The sequence below is a fragment of the Carya illinoinensis genome, chromosome 9 (assembly GCF_018687715.1).
Source record: "Carya illinoinensis cultivar Pawnee chromosome 9, C.illinoinensisPawnee_v1, whole genome shotgun sequence".
Taxonomy (NCBI): Eukaryota; Viridiplantae; Streptophyta; class Magnoliopsida; order Fagales; family Juglandaceae; genus Carya; species Carya illinoinensis.
This window is the reverse complement of record NC_056760.1, coordinates 16369512-16380789: the sequence shown is the minus strand read 5'-3', so window position 1 is coordinate 16380789 and position 11278 is coordinate 16369512. Positions and strand designations below refer to the sequence as shown.

The following is an 11278-nucleotide window of genomic DNA, read 5'->3' as shown; positions in this document are numbered from 1 at the left end:
CTTCATAAGGATCTCTAGGCCATTCCCTATCAATTTCATGTCTTGGTTTTCCCCGTTTGAAAGTGGGTATTTTACAACCCACGGCCACAGTGTAAAATACACTGTTATGTTGCTTTTTCTCTGCCATTTGCAACGTCATGATCCTTCAAAAAATACCTTATAGCGCTGTAAGTATTTTACAAAATCTATTTTAGATTTAAATATATTTTACTCTTACAATAAATTATTTGGCTGGTTGGTTATTTCCGGACTTAGTCCGAGGAATCGGGGGTCGGATGGATTGAGGACGGAGTTATTTGGTTTTGTTGATTTTGTGATTGGTTGGATGATTTGTGTCTTGAGGTGTGCATTACATGGTGCATTCATGTGCATTTGTTTAATTGAGAAAAAACAGTGTTATTTGTGTAAATAGATTTTCGGGTGCGTGTGTATCATGACCCCAAGCCGAGATGGGGTATTATCTCGGTGGAGCTCCTCTGGTCACTCAGGAGTGGATAATACTGAGTGACATCCCCTGGGTTGTCGCTGGGTGACGACTGGATCACACTATACGGTAACGCTGTCGTGTCGACTCTGTGGTTCTTAGGCTGGCGGGGACTAGAGGATGGCCTGGTCTAGGTACGCGTTGGGCGTGAGTACTAGGCATTGCTCGTTTAGGTGTCACACGCTTAGTCGTTACCTGCAGTGTGGCACAGGAGCCAGAGTGTGCGGATGATCCCTAAGGGAAATCATGGTGCATGCAATAATTGGATCGGGTTTTGGATTTTGGATACGGGCCATTTTCTGGGAAAATGGCGAGGTTATATTTGAGGCTTTGTGATCCATTTTCTAGAAAAATGGTGGTTTATTGATTTGGACTATTATCTGGGATAATGGCAAGGATTGGTTTAAAGGACATGTTTTTGGGCCAAAATGAGATTTTTTGGCGTGCATGGAAAAATGTGGTTTTATGATATATGTGCATTTGGCATTCTTTCATGCATATTGTTGAGTATAATATGTTTTTATCATGTAGCGTTTGGATCTTTACTTACCTATGTCACCATTTTGGTACCGTAGATTTTGATGCAGAGATCGAGGAGGAGGAGGAGGCTGAGCCCGAGAAGGCAGTTCTGCCGGAGTATTGATTTGGAGTTTATGCCTTGTAGTATGGTTTGAAACGATATTTCTGGCTTGTTATATTTTATTATGTATGTTTTGAACGGATTTGTATTAAACAAAGAAAAATTCTGGTACTTAGTTATAAGACTTTATTTACCCGCTGCGTGTTTTTGTTGTACACTTGTTGCATGTACACACACTTGGTACTTGTCGATAGGGTGGTGACCCGTGTTGTCATCATCCCGACGTCTCGATCTCCACATGTCTGTATGTTGGATTTGGGGGTGTCACAGGCCAGGTCTTTTTCAAGGAACTCGGCTCCAACAAAGTTTTGATAGAGTTTCAGAATGTCTATAAGAAGGAACGGGTCCTGGCGGGAAGGCCTTGTTCTTTTGACAGGTTTTTTGTGTGTTCGTTCAACTGTGAAGGTTGCTTGGCACCAAAGGATATTGAATTTAATATCGAACCTTTCTGGCTACAACTGCATGATCTTCCCTTTGCTGGCATGAATAAAACAATGGGAGAGAAGGTGGGAATGGCAGCTGGACAGGTTGTTTCAGTAGATGTAGATGCAGGTGACATGGCATGGGGAAGTTATCTAAGGGTCAGAGTGTTGTTGGACATAACAAAACCCCTTACCCGTGGAAAAGTCTTGAGTATGGGAGGAAAACGTTATTGGATACCTTTCAAGTATGAAAGGCTACCAACCTTTTGTTTTCAGTGTGGGGCAATCAAGCATGAAGCTCTGTTTTGCTCAAGATCTCTCTTGGGTGGAAAATCACGAGAGGAAACTACAATGCAGTACGGATGCTGGCTTAGAGCCAGCTCCCAGCAGAGAAGTTCACAGTTCTTTGTCAAGAAAGGAGGTGATTTCGAGAATTCAGGCAGTTGACGCCAAAACAAATCTGGGGATAGTAGGTATGACAGAGATGGGATGGGACAGAATGACCATGGCAAGTATGCAGCAGATTTAGAGCAAGCCGATATGGGGAGCTCTGACAACTACCAAGTGAACTTTTACATGGCAAAGACAGCAAGTACAATACCAACAACCAATATGACATCCCCCTCCAGGCAAGTTGTGATAGCCTTGGAAATCCTCACGTGGCCAAAGAGGATGCCAGGGACCACGTGCAATCTAAACTAGTCCCACCCAACCAAGGCCTGGTTACGAGGAAAGAAGGACTGCACAGTACAAGTCCTCTCAGGGACTACTCGAAGACAGAAAAGACTCCCCATTTACTTTTTTACCCTTTTTTCTCTCTGGCATTGACGTTAGGGTTTGGAGTGAAAGTTCGCCCATGGCTGCTGCCGGAGCTCCACCGGGGTCATCGGTGATGTCTGGGCGGTAGAGAACTCTCGCTGATCTGGTGGCTCAGACCCCGCAACCTCTGCCGGAGGTGGACATTCCTTTTCATCCAGCGAAATTAATTGATGGGGAATATTGTGTGATGTTTTCAAAGGAGGAGATTGATAGATCGACTACCCCTTTTCGTTTCTCTATGGTTCTTAAATTCCTCAAGCAGAGACCTTCTTTAGATGTGATTCGGGCTTTCATAAGGAGTAGATGGGGGTTGGATGCTCAACCAGTTATTTCGGCAATGAGAAGGGCCTGTAATGTTTTCGTCCGATTCTCTAACAAAGGGGATTTTGTGAAGGCTTTGTCCAGGGAAGCAACTGATATTGAAGGAGTGCCCTACCGTGGATTTCGTTGGAAACTGGATTTTGAAGAGAATTCGAAACCTACATCAGTGTCGGTCTGGGTCTTTTTACCTTGTTTGTCCCCAAACTTTTATCATGCATCTTGCTTGAGAACTATTGTTGCCTCAGTTGGTCGGTTCCTACGCCGAGATAATGCTACCCGATGTGCTACAAAAACTGATGGTGCTAGAGTGTGTTTGGAAATTGATGCTGGAAAACCACCAATTCACGGCATCTGGATAGGCACTCCGCAGCAAGAATGGAGTTGGTACATTGATATTGAGTATGAGACTTTGCCCGCTTATTGTAATAGATGTAAAATGCAGGGACACAACTTGAAGTTATGTAAATGGAAGGATGGGTCAAGTCTGGACCGTAAGATTGGTGAAAAAATGATAAAGTGTGGAAACCTTTGAAACCAGTAGGGAAAGAAAAGCAGCACGTAGAGATAGGTATGAATGCTTTGTTGGAAAATATTGAGGATACAGGGGAGTCTGGGCCAAGTGGTTTGCCGGTGGAGAGTCTTGGTATTAATTTGGAGGAAGATGGCAAAGTAGTTGTTTCAGTTGGTGAGATGCAAACGGCAGGGGCTTTAACTGAAAAACAGAACACCAAAAATGTTAAAGGGATACAGGAAATTATGCAGTTGCCTAGTGAGCAGAAGAACATGGAAACTCAGTCTAGTGATTTCGAAAAGGCAGTAGGGGATACTCATGTGTCTAAGAATGTAGGGGATGTTCATGGGATGTTAGGGACTGTTGGGAGTAATGTCAAGGGGCGGACTAGCAGTATAGATATGATGCTGTCTAGCCAAGAACAAGTGGAAACTGATAATATTTCAGGAAAAAAATTGAATGGTGGTTCTGCGGAAATTGAAAATGTTGAGATTAATCTGATTGGGTTGGAAAGGTCTACGCTTGAGGTTAGTAACGAACCTAGTGACCAACCCGTGAGGAATTCAAACTTTGATGATGTGGTGATTGAGGATTGGAATGAAGAGGAGGAAGCTGATAATGGGCTAGTAGAGAAGTTTTAGGAGAATCAGAATTTTGGGAATTCGGTAAATGAGGAGTTTGAGTCTTTGGAAATTAATGGTAAGGATGTTTGTGGGTCTGAGCCAGAGAAAGAGTATCGGGAACATCTTGAAAAAAATAAAATCTACCTATCGGACAATGATACAAAAAAAAAAAAGGGAAGATCTTGGCTAAAGGGGGACGTTTACTTAGAAGTTCGACACGGGTTCCTAGCAAACCCATTCACATGAATTTATGATTTGCAACCCTATATTCTGGAATATCCGGGGCCTCAAATCGTCTCGGAGGAGGTTGTGTAAATTGGTAAGGAAGTTGCATTTGAATTTTCTTATGTTAGCTAAGCCTTTTGCTGATGATCAAAGAATGGTTGCATTGAGACAATTGTTGAGATTTGATTGTTGTTTTTCTAATTTATGCGTTGGTGGTAAACTCTAGTTATTATGGAAAGAAGATTTGCAAATATCGGTTGTTAGTTATAGTGCCCAGCATGTGACTATCCCTATGTGTATGGATAATCGGAATTTTATTGTTTCTATGGTGTATGCCAAGTGTAATCATGTAGAAAGAAGAGAACTCTGGAGAGTGCTACAATTAGACGCGGTCCAAGATGCACCTTGGTTATGCCTAGGTGATTTTAATACTATTCGAGGGGAGGAGGAACACTGTGGTGGTAGACCAAGACTGAGAGCTGCCATTGATGAGTTTAATGAGTTTATTGATAATTATGGCTTCATTGAAATGAAAACTGTTGGAAGTAAATTCTCTTGGTGTAATGGTCAGAGGGGTTTAGCTTGGAGTTGGTCGAAATTAGACAGATGCTTAATGAATGTTGTGGCTGCGAATGTTTTTCCTAATGCTTGTTGTAAATATATGGCTCGCTCAACTTCCGATCATACTCCTTTGTCTTTTGTTTTTAAGAATTTGGGTACTCGTTATGGGCCTTCCTCCTTTAAATTTCAGCAAATGTGGGTGTCTCATAGCAATTTTTTGAATGTGGTTAAGGAAAATTGGTCCGCATCGGTTGATACTATGGGCTTATCGGTCTTGCTACAAAGTTGAAGAAGTTGAAAATAGTTTTGAAGGATTGGAATCGACATATCTTTGGGCATACTGATACGAATATCCAAGCTTTGGAAAATAAAATTGAACAGCTAGAAACTCAACTTCAGGTGGGTTTTTCGGATTTACTGGGGGCCAAGGAAGATCTTGAGATGTGGATGCAAAGAGAAGAAACTAGGCTCTCACAACATGTGAAGCTGAGGTGGATGGAAAAAGGTGAGGCTTCAGCTAAGTTTTTTAAAACTTTTGGTTCTTTAAAAAAGCCCATAGTGCAGGAAATGAGGTGTCCTGATGGGATGTGTTTGGATTCCCCGGAAGCTATTCATTCAGGGGCTGTGGATTATTTCAATTTGTTTCTAAAGGCTCAGGTTCGTAGAGAGCTTCCTGATTTATCATATTTGGTACAAAATTCCATTCTTGAGGAGGAAAATGATAACCTCCTTCAGCTCCCTTCGATCCAAGAGGTTAAAGAGGCTATGTTTTCCATTCCGGTTGACAGTAGTCCAGGCCCAGATGGCTTTGGTTCTGGTTTCTATAGAGCTTGCTGGGATATTGTTGAAGATGATGTAGTGGCAGCGGTTCGGGATTTCTTCATTGGCAATTCAATGCCGAGATTCTATTCAGCGTCTTATATTGCTCTCATTCCGAAAATGCAGAAGCCTACTGGTTTTGATAAGTTCCGCCCTATCAGTTTATGTTCAGTGGTGTACAAAGTGTTTTCCAAAATCCTGGTTCGCAGATTATCCCCTATTCTGAATTAAATTATCTCTCCGGAACAAGGTGCTTTTCTTCCTGGGAGAAGTATCTTTGAAAATATTTCTTCGGCTCAAGAAATGATACACATGCTTAATAAGAAGGTTAGAGGAGGTAATACTGTTTTTAAAATAGACATGGCCAAGGCTTACGACAGTATAGAATGGGACTTCTTAATTCATGTTATGGCTTCGTTCGGGTTTTCTAAGAGGTTCTGTAGCTTGATCAGAACTTGTATTTCAACTCCTTGGTTCTCGGTGGTTATGAATGGTTCGGCTAAAGGTTTTTTCTCTAGTGGGTGTGGATTGCGTCAAGGTGATCCTCTTTCGCCTTATTTGTTTATCCTCGTTGAGGAGGTACTTTCTAGACTTTTAAAGCACAAGTTTACTAATGGGAATATTGTCCCGTTCTCGCATCCCCGAGGTACGCCTCTTGTTTCTCATCTTTTATATGCTGATGATATTGTGTTATTTGTAAATGGTGGAAGATCTTCTCTTCAAGAAGTCAGGATATTTTTGCGACATACGAAGAATGGTCTGGTCAAATGGTGAGCAAGGAAAAATCTTGTATCTTTTTCTCTAAACATGCAACTGTTGGTCGGAAAAGGAGTTCTTTAATGTTGACATCTTTCTCTGAAGGGTTTTTTCTAGTAAAGTATTTGTGTTCCTCTAATGGTAGGTCGGATGAAACTCTCGTATTTTGATGATTTCTTGTGTTGCATTAGACAGAAATTGGAAGGATGGCAGAATCGGTTTTTATCCTCGGGAACCCACCTTCTTTTATTAAGACATGTTCTTGCTAGTATGCCAATTCATTTATTATCTGTTTTGCATGCTCCTAAGGCTGTCATGACAGCCTTAAATTGTATTATGAGTAATTTCTTCTGGGGTTCCTGGAATGGAAAGCAAAAGCGTAAGTGGGTGGCTTGGGAAAAGATTTGTTCTCCGATTCGAGAAGGGGGTTTGGGTCTTCGGAAATTAAAGGAAGTCCAAGACTCTTTGTTTATGAAGCTTGCTTGGAATTTGTTGACAGGTGACTCGTTATGGGCTAATTTTTTCAAGCAAAAGTATGTAAAGAATCAGCATGTGACGTTGGTAGACCAACGGAAAGGAACTTTATTTTGGAAGCATATTGTGGGTATGGTCCCAAAGGTCTTGGGCAATTCTTGGTGGCGAGTTCGGAATGGTGATGTGTCTTTTTGGAGAGATCCTTGGCTAAAATCGGGAGCTCTTTTTAATTCTTGTGAGATAATTGAATATCCCCTGCTAAGAGTAAGGGAATGTAGGCTTCAACATGGATGGGATGTGGATTTGTTATATCATTTGGTGGGGGAAGCCAAAATGGAAGAAATTCTAAATTGCCTAGGGGAACAAAAAGAGGGTGGGGATTTATTGATTTGGAAGCCAAATCTGAATGGGGTTTTTTCATCAAAATTGGCTTGGGATTGTGTTCGTGTTCGTGCACCGAAATCTGAATGGGCTTCTTGGATTTGGCACTCAGCGCTTCCAAAAAAATATTCAGTTACTATTTGGAAGGCTTTTAATTCTAGCCTTTCTGTTGATAGTAGAATTAGCTCTTTGGGCATCCCTTTGGTTTCTAAGTGTGAATGTTGTACACAGGGGTGTGTGGAAGATCAGGATCATGTCCTCGCAACTGGGAAGACTGCTGGCGCTATATGGAGGTGTGCCTCTCTACAGCTAGGGATTCCATGTGACCATCAGAGATCATGGAGAGCAACTGTGGAAGTATGGTTTCGGCGTGCGGCTCATTCGACTCAAAAAGGTACTTTGATTGCTCTTATTCCTATTATTGTGACTTGGTCTCTTTGGGTGTGGAGATGTAAAGCACGTATGGAAGGTAAACGAGTTGCTGTGAGTTCTCTCTAGAGTTCCATTAAGGCGGCAATTGCATGGGTGGGAGTCCGCCTACGTGCTAGTAGAAAGATGAATGATGGAGATGAAAAAGTGTTAAAATTTTTTTCTATTCCTTTGAAACCTGTGAAGAGAAAGGAAATTCATTTGTGCAATGGGTGAAACCGGCCGTGGGTTGGTTCAAATTAAATGTGGATGGGAGTTCTTTGGGAAATCCAAGACGAATGGGTGCAGGGGGTACTATTCAAGATGAGAAGGTGAATCTTACTTGGGCCTTCGCAAAAGATCTAGGTCATGGCTCTAATAATGAATCTGAGCTTATTGCTCTTTTCTATGGTCTCCAATACTGTAAGGACCTATTCATTCGAAGAGTGGAGATTGAACTAGATTTGTTGCTGGTGGTTCATTGGTTAGAAAAAGGGAGGTGTGGTATATGGTATCTTGAAGATTACGGGGAAAAGATTCAATCGATTCTTGCTACTTTGGAGTTTAAGGTAAAACATACTTATCGAGAAGGCAATGCAGGAGCTGATTTTTTGGCTCGTATAGCTTCGAATCAGAAGAATGGTACGTGGAATTCGTATAATGAAGTGCCTCATTTGCTCAAAGGGATTCTGAAAGTTGATAAACTTGGCATCCCAGCGATTCGTTTATAGGTTTTAATAAGGTGTTTGTTCTTCGTTTATAAGTGCACCAGGTTTTTTTCTTGTGTTGGTTTCTTGGTTTTTGCAGGTTTTGTTTTGGTTTTTGTTTTAGGTTTGTTGGTTTTTTGGTTGATTTGGTTTTTTTTAACACTTGGTTTTGGGCTTGTTTTAATGCTATCTTGTATGCCCCCAAGTGTCTTATTGTTACCACGGTTTTCCTCTGCCATAAGTGAGGCTTTTATTAATAATTTGGGACAGGGCTGGTATGTGGGTGGCTACTGGCTCTTTGGTAAAAAAAAAAAAAAAAAAAAAAGAAAAAAAAAAAGAAGAAGTCCTCCCAGGGACACCCCTCAGGTCAGTTCTCATTCTCAAAACTCTCCCATTAAACAAGTTAGGACGGGTCACCTTAAAGGACCCACATGGAAAAGAAGAGCAAGGTGCTTGGGTCCTAAGGGAGTACAAGACCCCTCAAAGGTCCAGGAACCTCCTGATGTTCCCATGATTGAGATCAATGACAGCAACCAAAAGAAAAGGCCAGGCGAAGAGTGGCATGGACTCATCATGACTAGAAGGAGAGCAAAGCAAGCTAAGTTGGCAGTGGCTGGTGTCCAGCCCAGCCAATCCCCATGAAACACTTAGCTTGGAACTGCCGGGGGCTTGGGAACCCTCGGACAGTTCGTGAACTTCACCTCTTGGTGAAGGAGAACAGCCCGGATGTGATATTTCTATGTGAAACTAAATGTAGAAGGGAAAGAATTGAGTCTATCAGGGACAAACTTAAGTTTGATTTCTATTTTTCAGTGGACTGTAATGGTAGGAGTGGTGGTTTGGCCTTTATTTGGAAGAAGGAAATGGAGGCTGAGTTAGACTCTTATTCACATCACCATATTTCCATCTCTGTTAACTCATATAATATGAGCAATAAAATGATCTTAACTGGATTCTATGGCCAACCTGCCACTGCAAAAAGAAGTGAAAGTTGGGACCTATTGAGACTAATCCATTCCAAAATCAACAACCCTTGGCTGTGTGTAGGAGATTTTAGTGAAATCCTCTTCCAAGAGGAACAACTTGGCTCTAATGCTCGCCCCTTCCAACAAATGGAGGATTTCAGAGTGGCTCTAGCTGACTGTGGATTGAATGATATTGGTTATATTGGCTCCATGTGTACTTGGTGCAACAAGAGGGAGGGTTCGGATTTCACTAAATCTATATTGGATAGAGCATTAGTAAATGAGGATTGGCTAAGCATCTATGCTAATAACCAGGCATTTGTGCTCCCAGGCTAGTGCTTTGACCATAACCCTCTTTTAATAGAGTGTATGAATCCTGATCAAGAAGTAGTCCTAAAACAGAAGATTTTCAGGTATGAAGTGGCTTGGGGAAAAAGAGAGGGTTGTAGTGAACTGGTGCAAGCTGCATGGAAACAGAATTTTTTCGAGAGACTAAAGATCACAACTATTAGGAAAGTGATGGAAGTATGCAGAAACAAACTCAAGTCCTGGAGCAAAGAGGCATTTAGAAACCATAAGAGGCTACTAAATCAAAAAAGAGAAGTACTAAGGCAACTACAAGAGTCTGATCTAGGCCAGCATAGTAGCCAAATTAAATCTATTCAAAGAGAGTTAGATGGACTTCTGGAAGAGGAAGAGCTGAAGTGGAGACAAAGAGCCAAGCAAAGGTGGTTGAAAGATGGAGATAGGAATACCAAATTTTTCTATAAATGTGCTACTCAAAGAAAACAAGTAAACTTTATTAAGAAGGTTGCTAGTGAGGAAGGAGTGTTAGCATACAATCAGGAAGAGGTTGCCAAAACTTTCCAATTCTTTTACCAAAACTTGTTCACCACCTCAAAACCATTGAGTATGGAAGCAGCTCTGCAGTCTTTCAAGCCTTCAGTCAGTGAAGAAATGAATGGTTTGTTAGCTCAGGAGTTTACAGAAAAGGAAGTGGTTACAGCCATTAATGGCATGAACCCGCTGGGATCTCCTGGCCCAGATTGTTTCCTAGCTGTCTTTTACCAACATCACTAGGACACTGTTGGTAAAAAGGTTATAGAAGCGGCTCTTGAAGCCCTCAACCATAGAAAGGGAATTAGTGAGCTCAATCAGACCTATATAACTCTGATCCCTAAAAAGAAATCCCCTCAAGCTGTTACTGATTATAGACCCATCAGCCTATGTAATGTTCTATATAAGATCATTTCTAAAGCAATTGCAAATAGGCTCAAACTCATCCTGTCCAACATTATCTCCCCAACTTAGAGTGCTTTTGTTCCAGGGAGATTAATCTCAGATAATGTGGTTGTTGCATATGAACTGTTGCACACTATGCAAACCAAACTAAAAGGGAAAATGAATGGTTTTATGGCCTTAAAACTTGACATGAGTAAGGCCTATGACCGTGTGGAGTGGGAATTTTTGCAAAGAATCATGGAGAAGATGGGTTTTGCTGACAGGTGGATAAGTTTGGTGATGGAATGTGTGTCTACTGTTAGTTACTCACTGCTAGTCAATGGAAGCCCTCAAGAACCTTTCTCACCTTCTAGAGGAATCAGGCAGGGAGATCCTCTATCTCCCTACCTCTTTATTATTTGCTCGGAATTCTTAAGCCATAGCCTTAACCAAGCTGAAGTGCAGGGCCTTGTTTCTGGTATCCCAACTATTAGAGGGGGCCTAGGTGTTACTCCCCTGTTGTTTGCAGATGATAGTCTGGTCTTCTGTAAGTCAAACCCAGCTGAATGGAGTAGGTTACAACAAGTCCTTAACAAGTATGAACAAGCCACTGGTTAAAGACTGAACCTGGACAAAACTTCTATATTCTTCAGCAACAACACCAAGCTAGAGGTGCAACAAACCATCCTCCAACAAGCAGGGATTAAAGCCTCTGGTCCATTTGATAAGTACTTGGGATTACCATCCTATGTTGGAAGACAAAAAACTAAAACCTTCAGTTCAGTGCTGGATAGAGTCAAGACTAAAATGGAAAATTGGAAGACTAGTGTGTTGTCCCAAGCTGGGAAAGAGACCTTGCTGAAATTTGTGTTGTAGTCAATCCCAACCTACAGCATTGGAATTTTTAAACTTCCCAAGTCTATTATAAGATGTCTCAACCA

At 41.6% G+C, this 11278-nt stretch overlaps 2 protein-coding genes across 2 annotated transcripts; both read left to right on the top strand.

Moving 5' to 3' along the window:
* The first annotated feature begins 4343 nt into the window (after nucleotides 1–4343).
* On the top strand, nucleotides 4344–5656 carry LOC122276858. The gene is made up of 2 exons (XM_043086754.1): nucleotides 4344–4877; nucleotides 4988–5656. The coding sequence occupies exons 1-2, from the start codon at nucleotides 4344–4346 to the stop codon at nucleotides 5654–5656; spliced, it is 1203 nt and encodes a 400-aa protein (XP_042942688.1).
* A 3829-nt stretch (nucleotides 5657–9485) lies between these two features.
* On the top strand, nucleotides 9486–10196 carry LOC122276857. Its single transcript, XM_043086752.1, has one exon. It carries the CDS (start codon nucleotides 9486–9488, stop codon nucleotides 10194–10196), a length of 711 nt encoding a protein of 236 aa, XP_042942686.1.
* Nucleotides 10197–11278: the final 1082 nt, after the last annotated feature.

What these genes read in the sequence shown, in the direction of transcription:
- LOC122276857 (XM_043086752.1), top strand. Translation starts at nt 9,486, where the DNA reads ATGAATCCTGATCAAGAAGTAGTCCTAAAACAGAAGATTTTCAGGTAT.
- LOC122276858 (XM_043086754.1), top strand. Translation starts at nt 4,344, where the DNA reads ATGGATAATCGGAATTTTATTGTTTCTATGGTGTATGCCAAGTGTAAT. An exon ending in TTGATACTATGGGCTTATCG is followed by an intron (nt 4,878 to 4,987) that starts GTCTTGCTACAA and finishes AAAATTGAACAG; the next exon opens with CTAGAAACTCAACTTCAGGT.